Below are 24,176 nucleotides of genomic sequence, written 5' to 3' on the forward strand. Positions count from 1 at the left end.
TGTAGGACTGCTCCGTCTGGGACCCGGGGTGTGACAGTGTGTCTGGGTATGACGGGCCAGCTGCTGTCTGCCCGGCCTCGTGGGACTCCCCCGGCCTGAGTGTGTGGGGCCAAGAGATGTCAGACTGAGTGGGCATGACAGGCCTGCAGTCTGTGACCCTGACGTGTGTCTCTATGTGTGGTGTGTGTCTGGGTGGGACTGGGCTGTGTCAGGTTGTGTGCGCGTGCACTGTGCCTGTTTGTGAGCCTGACCCCATGGAGGATGTTTGTGTAACTGCTGGTGGGTCCGGGCAGGAGTCTCTGTTCCATTTCCTGACGGGGCTCCGATGCTGGGAGGTGCATGTCTGTGCGTGGCACTGCCTCTAAATCTGTATCCGGTGCGCACTGGTCGTGACTGTGACCCTGCCGAATGCATTTGTGCGGCTGTGTTCTGCTGTGTGCCGGGGGGGCTCCAGACTGGGCTGTGCACATGTAGTGGGTGGCATTCATGGGCTGCGTCCACCAGGTGTCAGGAGTTTTTGTGTATCCCCTGTGGCTCAGAGAGGTGAAGGTGTCTGGGGAGACTGTGGGACACTGTCCATATAACAACCTGTCCAGAGTGTGAACGCGTGTCTAGCTGTGCCGCATTTTCACAGGGCTCCAGTGGCTACGGTCTGTGTCACCACGTGCTTGCAAGTGTCTCCACACAGGAGGCTGGTGAAAATGGTAGCATGTCCTTACACAGTGACCCCCACCCAGGGTGATCCCTGGGCCAGGAGCAGAACAGGACCGGGCCCTGGGGAAGGGCAGGAGACAGTGGGAGGAACCAAAACCTGGGACACAGAGGGGAAGCTGCAGAGGCAGAGAAAGAGGAAGGAGGAAAGAATTCATGGGCAAGCCCCTGACAGATGGGAAGAGACAGGGCAGCAGATGGAGGGCCACCCTGGCTCAGGGCACTGGCATTTCCACTTGGACAAATGGTCGCCCTGCAGCTCCCCTTACCCTCATTCAGTCGAGGGACCCTCTGAACCCCGAAGTCAAATCACACTCCTCTTCTGTTCCAAACCTGATGTGGCACCCATCTCCCTTGAAGTACAAGTTCTCACAGGCCCCCAGAGGCCTGATGTGAACCGGGAAGCAGTCCCAGTGCAGGGGTTTCGGGCCTAGATCCTCAACTCAAGCTGTTTCGGTTCGAATCCTACCTCTGCCACGTGCCAGCTGTGTGACCTTAAAACGTAGCAAACCTCTCTGTGCCTCAGTATTCCCATCTGTAAAGTGGGCAGCAAAGGGTCTCTGTAGCAAGAGCTGGCAATTTTTTTCTGTAAAGGGCTAGATAATAACTATTTGTGACTGCATACAGTTTCTACTCAGCCCTAAGTGATGTACAAAGGAATGGGCATGGCTGTGCTCCAATAAAACTTTATTTACAGACATAGGCAGCAGGCCAGAATTGGCCTGCAGGTAGTAGTTTGCCAACCCCTGCTGTGCTGGGCTGTAGGGCGAACAGGGGAGCTCCTACACCCATACCTGGCAGGGGGACTATTATCACTCTCTGCCCCTTGAGCATTTATCAACTGACTCAGCTCCCAACACCCTTCCCCTTGTCCCTCCCCTCCAACCACATTGGCCTTTCCTCCTAGTGTTGCTCACTCCAACTTCATCCTCATGGCCGAGCTCTGCCTCCGCTCTTCCTACCAAGAACACACTCCCTGAGGGCTCCCTCCAGACTACCTTTTTTTTTACTTCCTTCAAGTCCCAAATGCTACCTCCTCCAAGGAGCCCTCCCTCCTCCTCTCACTCTATCCTGCTTTCCTGTCTTAGTGTCGCTTTCCATATATGTCTACTTCTCAGAAAGTAGGTTACAGGTGGGCAGGACCTATTCCCTTAATCTCTCTGGGCTCTGGCTTCCTCACCTTTACACTGAGTGTTATCTCACATAACACAGCATCTCAGAGCTTTGTTACCGTGATCAATGTGTTAATCAATTTAAAGCATTTGGAACCGAGCACTAAGTGCTCAATAAATAAATCTAGCGTCCACCGGGGAGTACTTGGGAGTTTAGGGAGTGCTCCGCAGGTGTTGGTGGGAGGAAATGAATGAGAGCTACACGAGGGGGCAGATGGAGCGGGAAGCCGGGAACGTCGGGAATGTCGGGAGGGGGACCCAGTCAGGGACCCAACGACACACAGAGACCCCAGTCCTCTCTCCACCTTTAATGGACCCCGGGGATGGGGGGGATGCCTGGGGCGCGGTGTCCTTAAATACAGCCCGGCGCAGCGGGCGGGGGCGGGGCCGGGCCTGCCGGGTGGGCGGGGCCTGCCGGGCGGGGCGGGGCCTCAGCTGCACTTGCAGGAGCGCACGATCATGTTCGACAGCTGCTCCACCTTGGGCTTGCGGCCCACGTAGTACACGATGGGCAGTGGCTCCAGCGCCTGCGGCACGCAGCACGGCGCCGCCGACGCGCCCGGGTTGTGCTGGTTGTACAGGGCCAGGACCTGCGGGCGGGGTCAGGGCCGGGGGTCGTGGGCGGGATGTCCCCACCCGCCCCCTGCCGGCCAACCCCTCCCCCCGCCTCCCTCCGTCTCATCTCGGTCGGCTGGGCGCTCAGTCTCGGCCTCTCCGCATTTGCCACCCTTGCCCGGTCTTCGGTCTCTGTCTGGCGGGCGGTCTGTGGACTCCGGCCTCTTGCTCCCCTACCGTCTCCGGCTCCCTCTCCTTCCGTCCTCCCGCCTCCCGCACGCGCCGCGTCACTCAGCCTCGGTGGAGACGAGGGTCTCCCCAGACATCCGTCTCCCGCTGCGCCTCGTCTCTACCTGCTCAGACCGTGTCTCCATCCCCTCCGATCGATTTCCCGGTCTCTCTCCACCTCTAAGCTGGCCAGTTCCCCTCTGTCTTTACCTGTTCGTCTCCCTCCACTCCCTGGGTCCCTGCTTGCTCCCCAGCCCGTGGCCAGACGCACCTTGCTGTACTGCGTGTCCAGGCTCCAAATGTAGGGGCAGGGCCCCAGGCAGAAGTTAGCGTGGTAACCCTTGGGCTCATGGATCCACTTCCAGCCCAGATCCTTGCGGAAGTCAATGTAGAGCTGCCGGACGCAGCAGTTCTTCTCCGTGGAGCTGCAGGCGGGAGGGAGGAGGTGGGGTCAGGAGGGGCTGCTGCAAGGGCGGCCGCCCCCGACCCACCCCGGGAGGACACCTCGGCTGCCCCCAGCACAGTCCCCATCTCGGTCTCCCCTGCACCGCCTGTGACAATTACGGCAATAACAGCAATAGCAACAATAAGCACTAACAGTGACAGCACTCAGGCTAGTCCAGCGCCGCGCTAAGTGCACCACAGTAAACCTTATCTCCCGCAAAGCTCAGAACAAGCCTGTAAGAAGCCAAAGGACTGTCCACATGCACTGAGTTCGATGTGAGCAACAAATGTTTGTTGATCCCGTGTGCTTGGCTGGAATCTACTAGGGACTCAGTACAAATGAAACAGAAATCCCTGCCTTCTGGGGCCACATGCTAGGGCTTGTCATGTTGCTCCTCTGAACAGGGCTCAAACACCACTCAGGGCAAATGCCCAAGTCCTCACCAGGAACCACAAGGTGCTTCCTGGTCTGCCTGGCTGATCTCAACTCCCTCCCCACTTTCCCTGACTCCAGCCACACTAGCATCCTCCCTGTTCCTCAAACACAGCCCTGTCCCAGGACCTTTGCACTTGTTCTTCCCTCTTCCTAGCTTGTTATTCTGACAGATACCCACCCTGGCTTGGTTCTGCAGTTCATTTAAACATATGCTCAGATGTCTTTTACACAGGGAACCTCTCCTAGAACACTGGATGACATGCAGCAGGTGGTCCATAAATATCCAAAATACCAATCCAAATGATCATGAATTCCACTCAGTGTAATAATGGCATTTTAGTTATGGAAGAAAATTTGACAATGTCTGTATCTGAAGTAGGGCAAATCTTTTTTTTTTTTAAGATCTTATTTTTGGGGACACCTGGGTGGCTCAGTCCAGTTGAGCATCTGCCTTTGACTCAGGTTATTATCTCAGTGTCCTGGGATCGAGCCCCACATCGGGCTCCCTGCTCAGTGGGGAGCCTGCTTCTCTCCCTTCCTCTGCTTCTCCCCACTGTGCTTTTTTTTTTCTCAAATTATAAATAAAATCTTATTTAAAGAAGATATTTAATTTTTAAGTAATCTCTACACTCAAATGTGGGGCTCGAACTCACAACCCTCAGATCAAGAGTCACATACTCTACTGACTAAGCCAGTCAGGCACCAAGTGGGACAAATCTTGATACCTGTTGAAGCTGGATGAGAATTCATGGGACTTCATTATACTATATCTTGGTTGCTTTTATCTACATTTCAAATTTTCCATAATAGAAGAAAATTTTAACCAGAATGGAAAAATAGTCTCCAATATCTAGTTTTTTTCCTCTTCCTCTATTTTCCATTTTTTAAAAAAAGATTTTATTGACTTATTCATCAGAGACACAGAGGGAAGCAGAGACATAGAGGGAGAAGCAGGCTCCTCACAGGGAGCCCAATGTGGGACTCTATCCCCAGACCAGGGTCACGCCCTGAGCCAAAGGCAGACACTCAACCCCTGAGCCACCCAGGCATCCCCCTCTATTTTCCTTCTCAAAACTTATTGCCACATGGGGCACCTAGGTGGCTCACCTGGGAGAGCATGCAACTCTTGGTCCCTGGGTTGTGAGTTCAAGCCTCACGTTGAGCTCAGAGATTAAAATATATTTTTTTAAGTATCTATTTATATAATATATTTTATACAATATATGTGTGTGTTAGGTTTTTTAAAAACACATTGGAGAATAGTGATGTATAACACTCTACTGTTCTGGACTCATAATCTCTGTCCCATGCTCAGAAGTTAAAGCCAATCCTATGCAGCTGGAGGCCCAGGCTCCTGCTTGTCTGGAAGGAACTGGGACGTTTTATGTGCTGGCTTCTGGGGCCATGGCTGAGCTGGGCAGGGACCGTGGCTAAAAAGCTTGATTCACGGGCAGCCGAGAATGCTTTATATTCCAGGTACATAACGTATGAAAGAAACACTATGCAAAGCTACAAGTGCAGTATGATCCAAATTCTGTTTTGCATAAAAGGACTGGAAGGAACTATATTCAAATGTTGACTTTTTAAGTGTGGTGGTATGATGGGTAATACCTTTCTGTATTTTCCAAATTCTTTTTTTTTTTTAAGATTTTATTTATTTATTCTTGAGAGACAGAGACAGAGAGAGAGAAGCAGAGACACAGGTAGAGGGAGAAGCAGGTTCCATGCAGGGAGCCCGATGTGGGACTCAATCCCAGGACTCCAGGATCATGCCCTCAGCTCAACTGCTGAGCCACCCAGATGTCCCTGTATTTTCCAAATTCTTAACAGTGGGTATGTGTTACTTTTAAAATAGGAAGAAAGGAAGGAAGGAAGGAAGGAAGGAAGGAAGGAAGGAAGGAAGGAAGGAAGGAAGGAAGGAAGGAAAGAGAGGGAAGAAGAGAGGAAAAAACATGCAGTGCCCTCTCCACATCCACACTACTAAAGTACTCTACAATTTGGGCAAAATAAAAAATATATGGCTATGTATAAGTGTTTCAAACAGAGACTATCTCTGGAAGGAGACACGAAGCCAAGAAAACTGGCTGCCTCCTCTTCAGAGAGGGGCGGGGGTCAGAGCTGGAGGGTCTCTGAGAATCCTTTCTAGATTTGGTCCACATTCACCTATTTACCCTTTCGAAAATTAACCAACAGAGAATGAATTATCTCCAAACCCCTTATAAGAGGCAGGCCTTATTATTATTCCCATTTGAAGGGTGAAGAAACTGAGCCCTGAAGGAGGGAGTGCTGCCTGCCCACACACAGAGGGTAAGTGGAGCTTGGGGCTGGGTTCCCACCCAGGAGCCTGAGCATGGCCATGTCAGCTCAAGCAGAGCGGGAAGAGGTGATGATACAGCATTTCCTGGGGCAAGACAAGGCCTCCACAAAAGCCACAGAACCCTGAGAAGGGAGCCAGGAAACCAAGATCCCTATGAGCTCAGCCTGGTCCCCCGCCCCCATCTGGTTGAGCCTCAGTTTCCCCATATGTCCAGAGACACAGGGGATGTTAGGTCAAGTGAGGTGCTGTTAAGGGCCAAGGAGGTTATCAGGGAGTCCATGTTTGGGTTCAGCAAGGATCCTGAGCTCCTGGGGCTCCTGGGTGGCTCAGTGGTTGAGCGTCTGCCTTTGGTTCAGGTCATGATCCCTGACGGAGGGATCAAGTCCCACATCAGGCTCCCGGCAAGGAGCCTGCTTCTCCCTCTGCCTGTGTCTCTGTCTCTCTCTCTGTGTCTCTCATGAAGAAATAAATAAAATCTTAAAAAGGGGGGGGGGATCCTGAGTTCCCAAAACCATAGGCACATATGTGTGCATTTATAGACCTATTTTTGGTGAAATTTCCTGGCTTTCAGTTTCTCAAGGGGGTCCTAAACTCAAAAAAGGGAAAGAACCCTCGTCCAGAATAATCTTTCACTTCTGGCTCAACTCCAGCTGCTGGGGGTGTTCTGAGGTCCTGAGATTTGAATAGTCTGTGACTCTTATCACCTACCTGGGACATTCTCCATGTGGGGTCCCCACAGCAGCAGATGTACCACCTGCAAACTTGTGCAAAATGCAAATTCTCTGGCCCCACCCCCAACCTAATGAACCAGAAACTGGGGGTGTGCTTGGGCTGGGGGACAGTAGGCCATACTTAACAAGTCTGCAGGTGACTCTGAGGCGCTGGGTAACCCATTTGTTCAGGGCAAGTCTGAGGCCTCTTGCAAAGCTTCTAAGTATACTCTGTGTTCAACATGGAGCTTGAACTCACAACTCTGAGATCAAGAGTCACATGCTCTACTGACTGGGCCAGCCAGCCCCCGCCCCCACCCCACCCCCGGCTTGAGAAGCTCTTGCAGAGCCTTTCTGCCATCAAGTCAGGGCTGGATAGGTAAAAGAAACCCGCTTGGGGACCCGGGACAGGCCAAAGGGCGTCACATTGTCCTTGGGTGCCGGGGAAGGGTTCAGGGAGGCTAGTTGCCACAATCTCACATCACGGCCAAATTCACTGCATCTCTGCCCCTCCCACCATCTCCTCTCCCGCTGGATGATTTCAAAGTACAGACCATCTACCATGTCATATCATCCATAAATATTTCCCCACACATCTCCAAGAAAATCAGGAATCTTTTCAAACATAACCACAATACCACATAAAAAATAATTCCCCAATTATTCCTTGATATCATCAAACATACAGAGTTCATAGTTCCCCAACTGTCTTGCAAACATTTTTTTTGTTTTCATTCGCCTGCAGAAATAAAGATCCAAGTAAGGTCTACAATTGGTTGATGTATCTATTCAGATCCTTTTAGAAATCTACAGAACTGTCTACTTTGCCCCCCAACACCTAGCTTTGCATTGCATTTGCTGAAGAAAGTGGGTCAGGTTTCCCACAATCTAACCGTTGCTGACTGCAAGCACATGGTGTTGTTTAACATGTTCCTCGGTCCCTGCGTCTCTGGAAAATTGGTAGTTGGATCTACTGCCTTGATCAGCTACAGGTTCAATTTTTTGGTCCAATTTCCTAGGTGACACTGTGACCCTACCTAAGGAGGCTCACATGGCTGGCTGCCTCCCTTTGTTAGATTTATTAATGTCACTAGCACTGAAGACCTCAATCCGTGCATTCATTCACAGGGTTGCGGGTCTGAAGGCTGGGGCTGCGCCTGGGAGCAGAACTGACTTTCCAACAGGAGAACAGCATATAAGAAAGCCCAGAGGTACCATCACAATATTAGCCAGGGGAGGGACAAGGTCAGGTTATCATTCTAATTCTGCAACACCTGAATCTGAATTTCCACATTTTAAGGAAGCCAATTTTTCAACTTTCTTAGATTGCAATATTCCAGCATCTTAGGGTTCTAACCCTCCAGCAGCATTTCCAACTTGCTAGGATTGCCACATTCCCACTCTAGGATCTTGCCATTTATGAATTCCAACATTTCATTATTGCATATACCAGCGTTCCATAATCCTGAGCCCATCACTCAAGAGGTCCAAGCTGCCACCTCCTCAGATCCCAGCCTTCTGAGATTCTAACATTCCAACACTGAGCCTCACCCCTCTAGGATCCCAATACTCTGGCTTTCTCCAACCCCAACATTTGTGGATGCTAGTATTTCAACATAGGCTTCCACCATTCTGAGCCCAATAGTCAAAGACTCCAATCTGCCAGTGAATGGCACAGGACTCCAACATGTGCGATCTTCTAATTCTGAATCCCCAAATTCTAGGAGTCCCCAACATTCTGTGAGTCCAATGTTCTCAGGTTTCAGTCAGTAATGCTGAATCCTAGTGCCCTACAGTCCCAACATTCTAGAACGCCAACCTTCCCCCCTTCCCCGAACTCCCACATGCTCCTTGTCCCTCGTTCCAACTGTCTGATTCCAACACACCGGCGAGAAAGCAAGCTGATCTCAACACTAGGGCCCCCCAGAGCACACACCATCCCACCATTCTAGAACTCGGGCTTTGTCCTCTGAGCCTTCCAGGCTGGAAGAGATGCCACCCCACAAATAGCACCAGCCAGGTGCCCTATGTGGCACACCTGGTCAGCCTAGGAGGCCAGGTCGAAGGCAGAAAGGTCACCTGAAGCAGTAGTTGGTGTCCAGGGCCCGGCGCTGCCGGGAGCTGTGCAGGTGCTGGGCCCTCTCCAGTGGGGTGGCCATGAGGAGCAGGAAGGGTCGGTTCATGCCATGAATGGTGGCCAGGTCACCTCGGCGGCTGGAACTGAACCCTGCTTTGGTTTGGAGTTGGGGGTTGTGGGGGAGACAGAGACACACACTCTCAGATGGATGAATAGGGACAGGGGTAGCGGGAGGAAGACTCTCTCTCTCTCTTACACACACAAACACACACACACACACACACACACACACACACACACACACGCTGGCATGGGGCTGGGCCAGGGAGATGGGCCTCACCGTTAATGTCTACTTGCAGTGTGTTATCTTTGCTGTCACAGGAACAGTGGGCACTGAGGCGAAAGCCTTCGACTTCCCCTGTGGGAGTGGGGAGGGGGAAGCCAGTATGAGGTGTGGCTCACCCTGATGCTGCAGGGGGCGGGGAGCAGCCCTAGGCGCAGGGGTGGGGTGGGGTCCGGGCTCCTGCCTGCCTCTTCCCCCGGCCTGCCCCCCGGCCTGCCCCCCTCTTAAGAGTTCCAGTTCTTGGCCTTGCTTCCTCCTCCTCCTCCCACTCCTCCTCCTCCTCCTCCTTCTCCTCCTCCTCTTCCTCCTCCTCTGGGTCTTAGCTCAGAGGTCACCTCCTCCAAGAGGCCCTCCAGGACACAGGCCCCTCCCCCACAGTGGCACCACTTTATTTTCTCCATAGTACTTACCCTCTCTGACACTGGCATCTGCCTATTTATTTTCCCTCACTGTTTTCAGTGGAAAGCAGGACACCTGGGGGCAGGGATTCCTGTTTTCTTGCTCCCCGCTGGGCCTAGCCCACAGTCATAAAAACAAACATCTACTGCAAGGCCCTGTTCCAGACACTCTGCGAGCATTATCTCCTTAAATCTTCACCAAAGCTCCCCATTTTACAGACACGGAAGCCAAGGCCACAGAGGGGAGATGACTCGCCCCAAGTGGGAAAAAGAGATAAGGCTGGGATGCAAACCAACAGGGCAGCTGTGGGAGAAGTTTCTTGAACGAATGAGTGAGTGATTTCCTAAGCTCCTACTAGGTGCTGGGCTCTGTCCTTGGTGCTGTAGCTTCAGCAGTGATCGAGACCAGCCCTTGTCCAGCGGCCCAGGACACTCCTCCCAGCTCCCACCTGCTCCTGAACCCCCTACTCTCAATACCTGGCCGAACCACCACTAACCCCACAAGTCTCAACACTATCCCCTTCCCCCAGAAAGCCCTCCCAGACCCCCTCGGATGGGTCCAGGCGCCTGCTCCTGACCCCCACAGCACTCAGGGCCTCCCCACCCTGACACTGCTCCTTCAGATCATTGCTGCCACCTCAGGCTTTGCTAAGACTGTCTAGGTGTCTGAAAGTGACTGTGGGCCCCCGGAGGGCAGGACCTAGAAGTGGTACCCCCAGCATCACCCCACACAGGGCCAGTCTCAGAGCAGGGACCTACTGGCACTTGTTGAGGGGAGGCATGAAAAGAGGGAGATTAGGAAAGGTGATGTGGGTGCTGTGGGCTCAGACGGGCAAGACAGACAGTCCTCTCACAGACACATCAGATGTGTCAGGCTCTCCCTGGACTCAGGTTCTGCCTTGAACGCTCCTGCCGCCCTTGTTTCCTGGGCTGGTTCCATTTATCCCTCAAATATTAGCTCCAATGTCCCATCCTCCAGGAAGCCCTCGTGACCTAAGACTGGGTTAGGCAACTCCCTTGGGCTCCCCTTCCCAGCCCTACTCAGTTTTCAGGTCTTTCCCTATTTCCCCCACCCCAACAGTGGACCAAGAGCTCCATGAGGTTAAGGCTGGGGTTATTTGGGTCACTGCTGGATCTCCGGCGTCACACAGCACAGGGCAGGTGCCCAGGAAATGCAATAAGCGTTCATCGCTCAAGTGCGAGGGTTTGGGAGGAAGGCTCTTGGCTCTTTGGCACCAACATGGGGTGGCAGCTGCTAGGCAGGGCGGCCCCCAGACAAAGAAGGGGATTGATCCCATTATAAAACAAGGGTGGGGCAAAGAAGTGGTTCTCACCTCCATGGCTCAGCCACTGCCTCACGACTCCAGTGACATCAAAAGACAGCCATTCTGGCGTGTCGCTGGGCGCCAGCAGCCGGTTGCTGAGGTAGCGCCAGGAATCGTTGCTATATTTCTGGGGGATGATAAATTGGGGCGGGGGGAGACAGTGAGTAGATGCTGCTCCACACCCCTAAATACACTGTCTGTACCCTTACTCATTCTGCTCCACCAGACAGGCCTCCAGAGAATCCCACAGACAGCCCCCCCTAGACATCCATGCTTGTGGGGCCCCTTTAGGAACCACCCACCCCCAGAGCGGCCCTGCGAGAAGAGAGAGCCCCGGGGCCAGGGGGCCAAAGCACCTGGACAGCCCAGCCTCTGCCCTGAGCCCCTGCGGCGCCCTCCCCAGGCCTGAGTCCTCTCACTGGTGAAATACCAGGCCCCTTTTGGCTTGGACAGCCTACCACGCTAAGATCGTCCTTGTACATCCTGAGGTCCACTGAGCATACAACTCTGCAAATTTAGGGGCGCCTGGGGGGGGGCTCAGTCAGTTAAGCGTCGCCTTTTTTTAAATTTTTATTTATTTATGATAGTCACACACAGAGAGAGAGAGAGAGGCAGAGACATAGGCAGAGGGAGAAGCAGGCTCCATGCACCAGGAGCCCGACGTGGGATTCAATCCCGGGTCTCCAGGATCGCGCCCTGGGCCAAAGGCAGGCGCTAAACCGCTGCACCACCCAGGGATCCCCCAAGCGTCTGCCTTCTGCTCAGGTCATGGTCCCAGGGTCCTGAGATCAGGTTCCACATCAGGCTCCCTGCTCAGCGGGGAGTCTGCTTCCCCCTCTCATCTCCACCTGTGCTCTCTCTCTCGAATAAATAAGTAAAATCTTAAAAAAAAAAAAAAAAAAAAAAGGTTCTGCAAATCTGATGCCCTGACTTCTGAAACTCTGTAACTTTCTAGGGGCTATATATTTGAAAACATTCTGGATCTTCAGGACTCCGTGGTAGCACCCCAAGAATTACACATTCAATAGGCCTGAGAAGTCCTATGTGGATGTTCTCCACACCCAGCACTCGGACATGCCCCAAAATCCAGATGCTGCAGACGCCTGACACCCACATGCAATGATCCTCTGGGGCCAGGCACATCACTCCAGGCACTGGCTGCATAGAGTGGAGTTCTCTAGACTCCAAGAAGTTAACAACAGACAAAATTCCTTTGTTGTAAGAGCCAACCACCCACCTAAACCTAACGTTCCATACGACGTGGATTCTAGGTCTCATAACCTTCTAGAGACTCCAGCCCTTCCAGACGCCCCCATCTTCCTGGAGACTCTAAACATTCTAGAACAGAACTATCCAAAGGAACTTTCTCTGATGATGGAAATGTTCTTTATCTGTGGCATCCAAAATAGCAGCCACTAACCACATGTGACTACAGAGTACTTGAAATATGGCCAGTGAGACTGACAAATTGAATTTTTTCTTTTAATTTTAGTCAACTTAAATGGCCATGTGTGGCTAGTGGCTCCCCTATTGGACAGAACGGTTTGAGAGCCTCTAACCTTTCAAGATTCCAGCCTTCTAAGTGTTTCACACCCTAGGGGGCTAGAAGTCTGAAAGTTTCAAAGAGCCCTACGATTCCATGGTATGCACACCCCTATTCTCCAGGGTCTATGTGGACCCCGGAACCCACGAGCCATCCTGCCGCCCACCTTGACCCAGTGCGCATGGCCCACCTCCAGGGCCTAGGCCCCCACCTGGTACAGCTCCACATGCTGCTCTGCTTTTAACTTGAGCCTCAGCAGGCGCAACTCTGCCCGGGAGAGCAAGACAGGCTCAGGCACTGCTTCTCGGAGCTCTGATGTGTTGAAGAGCATATATATGCTGTGCGGACTTTTCTTGACTTTCTCATAGATTTCTAGGCAGGATGAGCAAAGAGGATGGATGTCAAGGGTTGGGCAAGGGCAGGCAGCTGGCACACCCCAAGTCTACGAGCATGAGCTCCAGGGCTGACAACCCTCAGAACCTGTTTCTGACTCTTAAGCTGTGTGATCTTGGGCAAATGACTCCCCCTCTCTGGATTTGTCTCCTCTATAAAACAGGATCCTAACCATCCTTCTCTCCCATCATCTGTAGAGTACCCAGGCATCCACTTGGCACATGGCAGTGGGGGGCTGCTGTGTTTGCTCAGTCCCCCTCCCCCCAGCACTTGGAGCCTCAGATGCAAATTCAAGTGGTGCAGGATCAAGGGCATTTGGATCAGACCTTGCTTGCCTCTGCTGCCTTCCAGCTCTGTGACTTTGAGCAAGTCACATTCCTTCCCAGAGCCTCACTTCCCTGCTATTTTTTGGGAACCAGCAACCACATCAAGCTCCCTAACTTCCAGCAGGCCCCAGACCGAAGCGCTGTGTAGCTTTGGGCAAGTGAATTCTACTCTCTGAGCCTGAGCCTCATCTGTAAAACGAGGACGGACCACAGGGTTATAGTGTGACATAGGTGAGATGACACAGATAAAGCATGTAGCAGAGCCTACACATGGGGGTGGTGCGCGCTCATGTGTGTGTTAAAAAGTGCTCACCACTTGCCAGGTGCAATTTATAACTTTCCAAGCGTTAAGACATTTAAACTTCACAACCGCCTCAAGAGAAAAAGATGATCATTATACCCATTTTATAGATTGGCAACTGGGTCATTTGCCCCACGGTGACATAGGTAGGGAGCTACAGAGCTGGGATTCAAACTCAGGCGGTCTGGTCCCAAAGACTGTGCTCTTAACCCCTAGGCTCTGCTGCCTCCCTGCTATTGAGCCATTATTATTACTATTATTATTATTATGAAATCCTTCTTCCCTTCTCTTCCTCCATCAGCTAGTTAGACAAGGCAAAGTTCATTCTAGGTAGGAATGGCTTCAGGGGCAGGGGGACGGAGAAAATTAGGAAGAGTGCTCTCTAGTCTAGGAAGTTAGGGATGAGCCCGCAAGCCATGACCTTCCACTACTGGGGAATACGCTTTAGGCCTCTGCAGTGGGGGTGCAGAAATGGTGGAGACAGGATCTGAGGAGAGAGGGCGATGGAAACCCCTCCCATGGGCTCCTGCCCCTACTCCTCCCTAACTCTAGCCAGGCTAGCCCGGCCCCCACAAAGCAGCCCTATCTCGACCCAGGCCTTATTCAGCAAACCCCAAAGGAAGGGTGGCGCAGGAGCCTGGAAGGAGGTGGGGGGGGGGGGCGGGCAGAGAGGGAGGGGGAGAGAAAGGAGGGGCAGGACCCGTCAGAAGGAGGGATGGAGACGGGAGAGACTTGGAGACCCGAGGAGCAGGGCGGAGGAGAGAGAGAGAGAAAGAGGGAGGAGACAGCACCGGGGAGAGCGTGCATGGAGATGCAGGAGAGAGGAAAGGCAGAGATGGGGCAGGCACACACGGGAGAGACACGGGGTTTGGGGGCCAGATGGAGGCAGCCTGGGAGGGGAGGCGAGGATGGAAGGTGTCAGTGTTAAAGAAAGGTGAAGCGACCACGGAAGAGGTGAGGCCGAGCTGTGGGTGGGGAGGGGCGTCATCTGGTTGGAGCTGCCACCCAGGCGTAGTGGGACCCACAGGTGCACCACTCAAGACAGAGTGTGCGAACAGGGCACCCCACCCCACCAAATCTCCACGCCACGCGGGCCACCTGGGTCCCCGCGTGGGCGCCGGGGGGCGGGCCCAGCGGCAGCCCCGCCCCGCGCAGGGGTGAAGAGGGCGGGAGGCGCCGCAGCCGCGAGGGCGGGGACCCGACCTGCCCCGTCTCGCCCCAGGCTCCGCGCGCGATCCCCGCCCCCCGGGCACGGGAAGGAAAAGGAAGGGAGGACGAGGCGGCCGGACGCTGGGGTTTCCCCGGCCTCCCGGAGAGGAACTGGGAATCTGGGGTCCAGGCTCTCCCCGTTCAGCTGTGCGGGGTCCTCCTCCCCCCGCCTTCCGGGAGGGCAGGCTCCACCCTCCGCGCGTGGCACCCACGTGGGGCTCCCTCACCCCGACCCAGTCGGTTTTCTCACCCCGATCTTGCAGAGTCGCACCCACCCACTTCTCCCCCGAGGGCTCGAGTCCTCACTCAGCCCACTTCCTCCCCTCCCGCGGCGTGGGGGGCTCGCTGCTCCCCGCACGGCGCTATTTATGTCTCCTTGCACCCCCTCCCCGTCCCCCTTTCCCCTGTTTGTCTCTCTCTCTCTAAACCCCTTCCCACCGCCCAAGTGTCCTGGGGGCTCGCTCGGCTCACGTCCCTATGCCAAATACTCGGGGCACCTGGCGCGCATCCCGGGGGGCTCCGCTGCCCCCCCGCTGGGACCTCCCCCCACCCCACGACCTCGGGCCCCCTTCTTCCCCGCACTCAGCAGCCCCCCCGCCGCGTCTCTGTGGGCCCCCCCCATCCCCGCGTGTTCCCCGCGCCCGCTGCGAGTGGGGCCGCTCTTCACTTCCCCGGCACCTCGGGGCTTCGCTTCACCTAGTTTTTCTGTCCTTGAATTTTCTCGCCTCGTGACCCCTGGGCCCTGGGTCAGCTTTCCCCTCCCGACTCTCCTTTCCTTTCTCAAATGCTGGGGACTTCGCTTCTCCCAAAGCGGGCTCCCTCTCTGCAGCCCTCACCCCAGGACCCCCACCCTCTAGTGCCCGGTGGCGAGGGAAGCCCTTCTATCCTTCCACACCCCCAAACTGCTTCTCTCCCTCTAGGGGGCTGCCCCACGAGCCTGCGTGTTCTCACGGCCCTCTAGGAGCGGTCCACTAAGCCCCTATCTCCTCCTCTCCGGGCCAGATACCCGGGGGTTAGGGAGCTCAGTGCTGTCCTCTTTGAGACCCCCTCCCGCGTTCCCGGCAACCCCGGGGGTCCTCTTCCTCTAGCCGGTTTCCTCTGCCAGTAGTTCCCTCCCCGTGACCCCTGCGCTCCGGCGCCCCCTGGGGGCTCCCCTCCAGGGTCCCCGGCCCCCTGAGCTCACTGTTGGTGTTTTCCACCATTAGCACGCGGGTGACCTCCTTGGCGTAGTAGTCCGCCTCGGGCTCGGGCTCCGGCTCGGCGCTCTCCCCCGCCACCCGGTCGCGGGTGCTGTTGTAGAGGGCCAGCACGGCCTCGGGCAGCGGCCCGGGCGGCACCTCCCCCTGGCTCGGGGGGCTGGCGAGCCGCAGCTTGGACAGGATCTGGCCGCGGATGGCCTCGATGCGCTTCCGCTTCACCAGTTCCATGTCGATGGTCTTGCAGGTGGACAGTCCGGCGGCCGGCCGGCCGGGCGTCAGCACTAGTAGCCGCAGCAGCGGCAGCAGCAGCGGCAGCAGCCGCAGCCCGGAGGGCGGCATGGGGGAGGCGGCGCCCCCGGCACTGCCGAGAGCGCGAGCGGGGCTGGGGAGGGAAAAGGGAGGCCCCGCCCCTACAGGGGCTGGGGGGTCTCCCGAAGAAAGGTAGGAGGGTCGGGGTTGGGGGTGGGGTAGTTGAAGCCCTCAGCGAGAACCGAGCGGAGGTGGAGGGGAGGCTCTGATGGGCGGTTTCTCGGTATCCCAAGGAAAAAACCGAGATGGGCGAGATCTGGTACCAGAGGTGGGTGGTCCTGAGCAGGGGGGTTGAGGCAGGTCCGAGAGAGGTCCCGTCTCCCGGATCCCGGAGAAGGGTCCTTGGATGCGCGGGGGCTCAGGAGGGAGGCTGGGGGTGGGGGAGCGGCGTGCAGGGGCGTGCGCCCGAGGTCTGGGGTCAAGTCTTCGCGGGAGTCCGGGTTGGCGGCTCCTGAGGGCTGGTCCGGAATGGGGGCGCCGGGGGGGGGGCGCCGTGGAGGGGGCAGGGAGGGAGCAAGCGTCCGAGGCGGCGGTGGGGGCGGTCTGGGGTCCCCAAGTCCTGCCTCCTGGCGGGGCAGCGCCGCGCCAATCGGTCCCCGCGCCTCCGGCTCCCAGCGGCAGCGGAAAAGTCTCAAAACTTTTTTTCCTCTTCTCCCAACCAGCTCGTCCCTCCTCCCGCTCCTCCTCCCCCTCCTCCCCGCAGTGGCGGCGGCGGCGGCGGGGGCGGCGGCGGCTCGTCTCAGACTCTGGGGCCTCGGGCTGCTCCTCGGCGGCTCCTTCCTCCGCTCCCGGCCGAGGCCGGCCCGCGGGCGGCTCCGAGCCGGGGGGTGCCCCGGAGGGGGCGTCCCCCCTGCCCCCGGCCGGGGGCCTCGCTGTCTGGCGGATCCGCGGCGGGAGGAGGGGGTGGGACGGCCCGGGGCGCGAAGGGCGGCGGCGGCGGCGGCGGCGGGGACCGGCGGCGGCGGCGGGGGGTTTTGAAGCCGCCCCGGCCCCACCCAGGAAGCGCGCGGGGCGGGGGCGGCCCCCAGGGGGAGGACATGGGGGGGCCGGGCCACCGTCCTCATCTCGCGTGGGCGGGCTCCGAGGGGGGTCCCTTAAGCCCCGGGGGGAGGGGGCGGGCACCCCGGCTCCGCCCCGCGAACGGGGTGCTGCCTCCTGGCGGCTGAGCGCGACCCTAGCGGGCCAGCGGGCGGCGTGTGCTCCCAGGGCTGCGCGGGGTCACGGAGAGAAGGAGGACCTGGCGGGCGGGCCCCATCAGGGGTTGGGGACACCGGGCACGGGGGATCCGAGAGCGGGGACCCCAGCGGACAGAGAGTGGGAAGGCTGACAGAGAGTGGACAGAGAGTGGGAAGAGGGTCCGCCGGAAGACGGGGTCCCACGGGGGGAGGGGCACAGAGGAGAGACCCCCCAAGGAGACAGGGCCCTAAGTGGGGGAACCCAGAGTGGGGAGGGGGACAGAGACTGAGGTAGAGGGTAGGGGAAGTGGGTATGTCAGAGGTGGGGGCCTGAAGGAGGGTGTCAGTGGGAGGACAGGGCACAAGGCACCTGGCCGGTGACGGAAGTCAGGAGGGCACCCACACCTGTAAGAACCGCTCTCCTTTATTGAGCATTTGCAGGGCAAACCAGCCTCCTCTCACCTGACCCCCGCCCGCCACCCCGCACACTCACTGTCCCCATTTTACAGACAAGGAAACTGGATCTGAGGGGGTGGCCACCGGGCTGGAGGTGCTAGTGGGGACAGAAGCCACTGCCGTACTGGCTGGGGTCAGACCCCACAGTGTCCAGAGCCCCCGCTTCTGACCACGGCGTCCCACCAGCCCCGTCCCGGCAGGTGGGCAGCGGTGTGGCCCGCCAGCGCAGGCAGGGTCAGCACTCCACCCCGTAGCGGTCGAAGTGGCGCAGCAGCAGCCCCAGCTCCAGGTGGACCAGGCCTCCGGCCGCCGTGTGCAGCCGGTAGCGGTCGGCGCCGCTGTAGATGGCATCCCCGTGCAGCAGCTGAGGGCCGCCACCCACGAAGGCCCGAGCCAGCTGCTCCCGCCAGCTGCCCAGGGGCCGCCACGTGGGGCAGTCCAGCCGGTGGGTGCCTGGGCTGCTGGGCACGTGGCAAAAGCCGTAGCCCGCCAGCTGGCAGCGGCCGAAGCTGTCCTGCGACCACACCTGGAGATGGAGCCGGGGCCAGCCTGCAGGGTGGGAGGGAAGGAGGAAGGACGGAGCGATGGAGGCCCCCGGCCCCCTCCCCACTGGGTTTCTGCCCCAGCCTTCTCTCTGGACTCCCATCCATGAGGCAGCCAAAGGGATCTTTCCGAATCTCTGTTCCTCCCCTTCTGAAAACCCTTCCATCGCTCCCCAGTGCCCTCATAGAAAGTCCAACCTCCGGATCTGGCCTCAAATGACCTCCCTTCTGTGGCCTCCTCTTCCGTGTCCCCCTATCAGGGCAGCGCAGTCCCCAGGTGAGCACTTTGGGCCTAGTCCCAGATACCTCCCCTCCTCCCTCACCATGGCCCACCCTGTGCTCTCTGAGCCCAGGGCCTCCCTTCTTGGCTCTCCAATGCACCTTCCACCTGGCAGCTGGAAGCATCTTTCTCCCACTTCCATAGGTTTCTCAGTGTCCTGAGAACACCATTCACGTCCTCGACCTGGTAGGCTGGAGATCTGGCCCCATTTCACCCTCCTTCCTGTGCCCCTCTGCTCTAGGCCCTATTCTAGAAGCTGGGGACACAGTGGTGAACAGAGCAGACAAAAATTCCTGACATCCTAGACAACGAATGTAGTAAATAAGCAAATTATAGGGTATGTCAGATGGTGATCACCGCTCTGGAGAAAAATAAAGCTGGGTATGGTGGGGGTGGGGATGCAGTTTTAGAAAGTGGGTGAGCAAGGGAAGCTTCACGGAGAAGGTGACATCTGAGCAAATGCTTAAAGGAGGAGAGGGAGCAGGCCATGTGGATGGACATCCAGGGAAGAACGCCCCCGAGAGGGAAGAGCTGGTGCAAAGGCCCTGAGATGGGAGCTGCCTGGTGGGGCCAGCTGGCTGGAGCCAACTGAGAGGGAGAGGGAGAGAGGAGGTGACAGACCAGATTGTGCAGGGCCTTATGATCGACAAAAAGGCTTTGGCTTTTACCCTGAGTAAGAGAGGGACCGTGGAGAGTTCTGCATAAAGAAGGAATGTGCCCCAACTTGGGTGTTCACAGGGGACAGACTCTGGGGGCAGGGTGGGAGCATGGGCAAGAGGTGAAGGTAGGCAGACCAGGGTGCCTCGGGAGAGATGTATGGGGGGGGGGATTAGGATACATTTTAAAGGCAGAGCCAAAGGGATTTTCTGACGGAGGGGGCGGGGCGGGGGGTGTTGAGGAAAGAGGAGGCAAGGATGGTGCCCACGCTGGAAGACGTGAGGTCTGCAGAGCTGAAGGGCAGCTGCCTGCCTCACAGTCCCAGCTCCTCCTGGCCCTTCTCAGCAAAGATGATCAAACCTCCCCTCCTCCAGGAAGCTCTCCCGGAACTCCCTGGCAGTCAGGCATCTCCTCTGGGCTCCCCTACCCTCTAGGATCCTCCCATCCTCGATGGGCCCACTCTGGGCCACCCCTGTCTGGGGACAGGTCTGTCTCCCCCAGGGGGATGGTGATTCCCACGAGGACAGGGCTGTGGGATGAAGGGGGGGGCTGTCTCAATCACCAACATTTCCCTGGCATCACCCAACACAGGCTGGGCACCAGGCAGACACTCGGTAAATATTATTTATATTGTTAAAATACATGGCGTGTTTACCTAGGCTATTTCCTAGAATCCACTCCTCTCCAGTGATCTAAATTTTCCACGAGGAAAGGTTTTCTGATACCCTTCCTCCCCCGCATACTGTTTCCCCCTGTGAGCAGCTGAGCTGGGCTGCAGGGCTGCAGAACAGCTCGGCTACCAGCCCTGCCTCTCTCCCTCGCAACCCCTCCCCGCTTCCTCCTGATTGAAGATTCTTGTTTGTCTCTTTGAAAGCCACCTCCCTTCTCTCCCTGGTCCCCACCTCCCCCTCGCCCCCCTCACCCCCAGAGCCCTGGCCTCTGGCCTATAGTCCTATACCCTCTAGCACCAGTCTGCAGGCCCCAGCTCAGCCTCTCCCAGGCCAGGCCTGGCCAGGAAAGGGACCCAAGGGCCTAGGGAACAGGGCTGGGACTTGGGGGCACCACTAGTCATCCCCCCACCCCCTCAGCCTGGCCCAGGGCTTGTGCTGGGGACCCACCTTGGAGGCCTTTCGTGGCGAAGTGCAGGTCGATGGGGTGGGACCAGTAGGCCATGTCCCCTACTTGGGGGGTGTCCACCTGTGTCTGGCCCTCCCGCACGCCAGACAGGAGCTTCCACGCTGCCCCTGCAGGGAGGGGTGGGAAGCAGACATCAAGAAGGGGAGGCTACTGCAGCTGGAGGACCCTGTTTCTCCCTGGCAGTGGGGGAGGCGGGGAGTCAGGAGTTACAAAGTGTGGACTCCAGAGTCAGATGTCTGGGTTCAAATCCTGGTCCTACTTCTTTCTGCCTGTGCAATCTTGGGCGAGTTACCTGTCTTTGCCTTGGTCTCCCCTTCTGTAAAATGGGTATAATAACACATCCCTCATAGTTTTGTGAAAGGATTGAATGAGCCAATACACAGAAAGCCCTCGGAACAGTGTCTGGGGCACAGTGAGGACTGGATAAGCGTTGGATGGCATTTTGTTACTCTTCTCACCCCATGTTAGAGGCCTCGTCCAAGGACTAAGATGGGGCCCAGGGTGGCCTTCAGGAGCTTGAGCACATGGTGAAAGGCACATAGTAATAGCAATCCTCCTGGGGTGACAATAATAGCAAAAGCCAGACGCTGTGCTAAGCGCTTTAGCCATGAATTCATTTAATCTGCCCTCTGGGGCTCTTAATCCCCACCCCACCCCCCAGTTTAGACTCCCCCCCCCCCCCCCCGAGCCCACAAGGCCCTGCTTGGTCTGGCCTCCTGTGCCCCCTTCCTGAACTCATCTCTCACCACTCTCCCCATCCCTCACTACCCTCTAGCCTCACTGGCCTGATTTCTGTTCCTCTTCCTCAGGGCCTTTGCACCACCTCTGGCTTCTGCCCAGAAAGCTCAGCTCCTGGATGTGCCTGGTTTTTTCCTTCAGGGATCGGCCCAAGTGTGCCACTCTCACAGAGGGGTGCCCCCCCACCCTCCTATCCGAACACTAGTCCCTATCACGTCATCTCCTCTCATTTCTTCCCATAGTGACCACTGTCAGTGATCCCTGTGCTCATTTCCTTACCTGCTTTTTTTTATTTTTTATTTTTTATTTATTTATGATAGTCACAGAGAGAGAGAGAGAGAGAGGCAGAGATACAGGCAGAGGGAGAAGCAGGCTCCATGCACCGGGAGCCTGACGTGGGATTCGATCCCGGGTCTCCAGGATCGCGCCCTGGGCCAAAGGCAGGCGCCAAACCGCTGCGCCACCCAGGGATCCCTCCTTACCTGCTTTTTAAAAAAATTTTTGTCTCCTCTACTGGGAGCCCCAGGAGAGCATGCCTCTTCTACACTGCTGGGTCCCCGGGACCTCAAACTCTGATCTTCGTACACAGAAGGTGCTCAGTAAGTGTTTGTTGGACAAATAAGTGCTCCTAGGAGGTGGGTGTTAATAGAATCGCCATTTTACAGGTAAAAAAAACAGACTCTGAGAAGGAAAGTCACTTGGCCACTTATTCCATGAACACTTAGTGAACGCCTCTGTGTGCAAGCACGGTCATCCAGGCTGGAGCACAGCAGGAACGCAGCTGCCCAACATCCTGTGGTGGTGCTGGACTCAAACTGTGATCTCGACTGCAGGTCCAAGCCCTTTATGTGGATGCCCCTGAGCTTGCTGCTGGATTAACTGTCCCCCCCCCCAACTAAGAAACCCCCTAAAATAATAAAAATCATGTCAGTTATCCCTCCCTTCTGGGCCAGGAAAGTACCAGGCTCTTCACATACGAGATTTCCCAACACCCCTCTGAAAGACAAAGATTCCCACTTTCCCACTTTACAGATGAGGAAAAATGAGACTCCAAGAGGGGGCAGCAACTGGCCAGGGTCACAGAGCAGGTGAGTGGTGGGGTCCAGACTGGAAACCAAGTCTGACTCCGTAGCCTGCATCTTATGTGCTGAGCTGCAGGAACCCCCTTTCCCTGGGAATCTCAGCCAACATCCTACCTGCCAGTGAAATTGCAAAGGGCCCAGGCCCTCCAGAGAGGATGATGGCAACAGCCACTCATTTCGTGAGCATTTACTCTACGCTAGGCAGCACACCCGAGGCTTTACTAAGAGAAGCCCATTCGGCTTTTATATAAGCCAGGCAAACACTTAACTGGGCCAGGCCCTCTTCTCAGTGCTCTTGATTTTCATTTAGTCCTCAGGACAACCTCATGATGTAAGTGCTGTTGTTATTCCCATTGTACAGATAAGGAAATCAAGGCAAAGATGAGTGCCCAAGGCCACAAAATTAAAACGCAGTTTAACTTAACACTCAGTCTGCTCTTAACCTCAACACTCTGTTGCCTCTTAGCTGCTATTAGCTTCATTTTTAGAGAAGAAAGCAGAGAGGTCAAGGCCAAAGGCCACCAATCAATAAGTGAGGGAGTTAGTATTTGAGCCTAGATCTGGTGGCCCATGGCCCTGCTTGTTACACTGGCTACTATACTGCCTCTGATGGGAAGCCCTGAAAACGGGGGCCTCTGAAGTCCCTCCTGGGCCTGTGTGAATGAAGGTGGATAGCTGATCCAAGGGGCTCCTACATCCTCACAGAGAATTATGAATACAGGAGGGTGGCCTCTTCTCTGTACAGCGGGGATGGAGGCCCACTTTACAGTCAGAACTCAATAAAGCAAAGAAAGCAGAGTAGGGGAGGGACCCAGGGCACCCCTAAGACCAAGTCCCGTGGGGTTAAGCAGCCTAGTGTTTTGAGGATTGGGAGTGTGTGTGTGTGTGGGGGGGTGTCTAGCCCCATCTTCAGGGGCTACGTGTTCAGAGATGGGTGCCAGAGCCCCCAGAGGGAAGGGATGGGAAGAACAATGTGAGAGTCACACCGTCAGAGTATGGTTGTGGCTAGGAGTCCTGGGAGCCAATGGAAGATGCGGATCAGGGACTAGGCCAGGGCAGGTCAAGGAAGAAGGGCAGAAACTCGGGGCGGGGAAATGAGCCAGGCCCGGGAATACCTGTGTGGACGCCCCACTTGCAGAAGAGGCTACTTTCCGAGAAACCGGTGGCCCCCATGATCTGCCCGATGACGTGCACCTCAGCCATGGCCCTGAGGGAAAAATAATCACAGCCCTGTGAAGTGTGTACTATCACCGCCAACTTGACAGATGAGGAAACTGAGGCCTACCAAGTAAGGCGTAGCACTAGCATTCCCGGCTAGTTTCGTCAAACTACTGAGCTTGCAGTCCTAACCACGATCCTGACCGCCTCCCCAAGAGAGCCCCGGAAAAATGAGGGGGGCGGGCCGAGAGCTGGCCGAGGAGCTGGCTTCTAACTAACTACCCGCCTCTGAGATAACTTCTTCCTTCGGCTCAGCGCGGCGGAAAACCCCGCCCCAAGACCCTGAGGCCCCGCCCACAGGCGCAAAGCCCCGCCTCTTCGCGTCCGAGCGCCGCGAGGCGCATGCGTCTTAAGTGCAGGGCCGCCTGAGCCCCGCCCCCAAGCCCGCGCATGCGTTATTCCTACCTCAGAGCACCTAACGGTTAGGTGGAGCGAAGCAGCAGCGTGGGGTGTAGTTCATGCGCCTGACCTGTCCCTCTGTCGGCGGACGCCGACTTCCTAGGCTTGGCTCGCGCCTCTCCCACGAGCTTCCTGGCAGCGAGACACCCGAGGCGCCGGTCCCTCCGAGGCTGCGCCCGCCGTCGGGCTCCCTGGTTGTTGCTGGGGCAACCACAGCCTCCTCCCCTAGCCTGGCACCCGCCTTGCGGGCCGTTAATTGGCCCGAGCAGTGAGCGGGGGCGGGGCTAAGGTGTGATGGACGTTTTCTCTCCCCTCTCTCTCCATTTTGGGAAGAGTGGCTCTCCCAGCGCGACTCGTGGTTCCGCCATGTGGGGCGTGGTCGGGCCGCTGCCATCTTGAGTGTGGCTGAGGAAGCCTGCGCGCCAACTGCTAATCCCGGCCATGCTAAGACTCTCCCAGCCGGGACAGAGATCAGACACTTGAGCCAGGAGCAAGG

The 24,176-nt window shown here is 56.7% G+C and overlaps 2 protein-coding genes across 4 annotated transcripts; both read right to left on the minus strand.

Annotated features, from left to right (window-relative positions):
* Positions 1–2,176: 2,176 nt before the first annotated feature.
* On the minus strand, positions 2,177–16,171 carry TGFB1 (transforming growth factor beta 1). Of its 2 annotated transcripts, none has more exons than XM_026009972.2 (7): positions 15,672–16,171; positions 12,471–12,631; positions 10,726–10,843; positions 8,991–9,068; positions 8,653–8,800; positions 2,938–3,091; positions 2,177–2,473 (listed from the first exon to the last, which is right to left on the minus strand). In XM_026009972.2, the coding sequence occupies exons 1-7, from the start codon at positions 16,024–16,026 to the stop codon at positions 2,315–2,317; spliced, it is 1,173 nt and encodes a 390-aa protein (XP_025865757.1). In that variant the 5' UTR covers positions 16,027–16,171; the 3' UTR covers positions 2,177–2,314. The 2 variants fall into 2 exon arrangements, with proteins under 2 accessions (XP_025865757.1, XP_025865756.1); XM_026009971.2 differs by having other exon boundaries at positions 8,653–8,803.
* A 1,406-nt stretch (positions 16,172–17,577) lies between these two features.
* Positions 17,578–23,919, minus strand: B9D2 (B9 domain containing 2). 2 transcript variants are annotated; one of them, XM_026009970.2, is made up of 4 exons: positions 23,687–23,919; positions 23,179–23,270; positions 20,225–20,350; positions 17,578–18,176 (listed from the first exon to the last, which is right to left on the minus strand). In XM_026009970.2, exons 2-4 carry the CDS (start codon positions 23,264–23,266, stop codon positions 17,863–17,865), a joined length of 528 nt encoding a protein of 175 aa, XP_025865755.1. In that variant the 5' UTR covers positions 23,267–23,270; positions 23,687–23,919; the 3' UTR covers positions 17,578–17,862. The 2 variants fall into 2 exon arrangements, with proteins under 2 accessions (XP_025865755.1, XP_072609534.1); XM_072753433.1 differs by having other exon boundaries at positions 23,751–23,888.
* Positions 23,920–24,176: the final 257 nt, after the last annotated feature.

The sequence above is a fragment of the Vulpes vulpes genome, chromosome 1 (assembly GCF_048418805.1).
Source record: "Vulpes vulpes isolate BD-2025 chromosome 1, VulVul3, whole genome shotgun sequence".
Taxonomy (NCBI): Eukaryota; Metazoa; Chordata; class Mammalia; order Carnivora; family Canidae; genus Vulpes; species Vulpes vulpes.

What these genes read in the sequence shown, in the direction of transcription:
- TGFB1 (XM_026009971.2), bottom strand. Translation starts at nt 16,026, where the DNA reads ATGCCGCCCTCCGGGCTGCGGCTGCTGCCGCTGCTGCTGCCGCTGCTG. An exon ending in GCAGTGGCTGAGCCATGGAG is followed by an intron (nt 9,069 to 10,725) that starts GTGAGAACCACT and finishes CCACTCCCACAG; the next exon opens with GGGAAGTCGAAGGCTTTCGC. An exon ending in GACACCAACTACTGCTTCAG is followed by an intron (nt 3,092 to 8,652) that starts GTGACCTTTCTG and finishes TCCCGCCTGCAG; the next exon opens with CTCCACGGAGAAGAACTGCT.
- B9D2 (XM_026009970.2), bottom strand. Translation starts at nt 23,266, where the DNA reads ATGGCTGAGGTGCACGTCATCGGGCAGATCATGGGGGCCACCGGTTTC. An exon ending in CAAGTGGGGCGTCCACACAG is followed by an intron (nt 20,351 to 23,178) that starts GTATTCCCGGGC and finishes CCCTCCCTGCAG; the next exon opens with GGGCAGCGTGGAAGCTCCTG. An exon ending in CGCCACGAAAGGCCTCCAAG is followed by an intron (nt 18,177 to 20,224) that starts GTGGGTCCCCAG and finishes CCCACCCTGCAG; the next exon opens with GCTGGCCCCGGCTCCATCTC.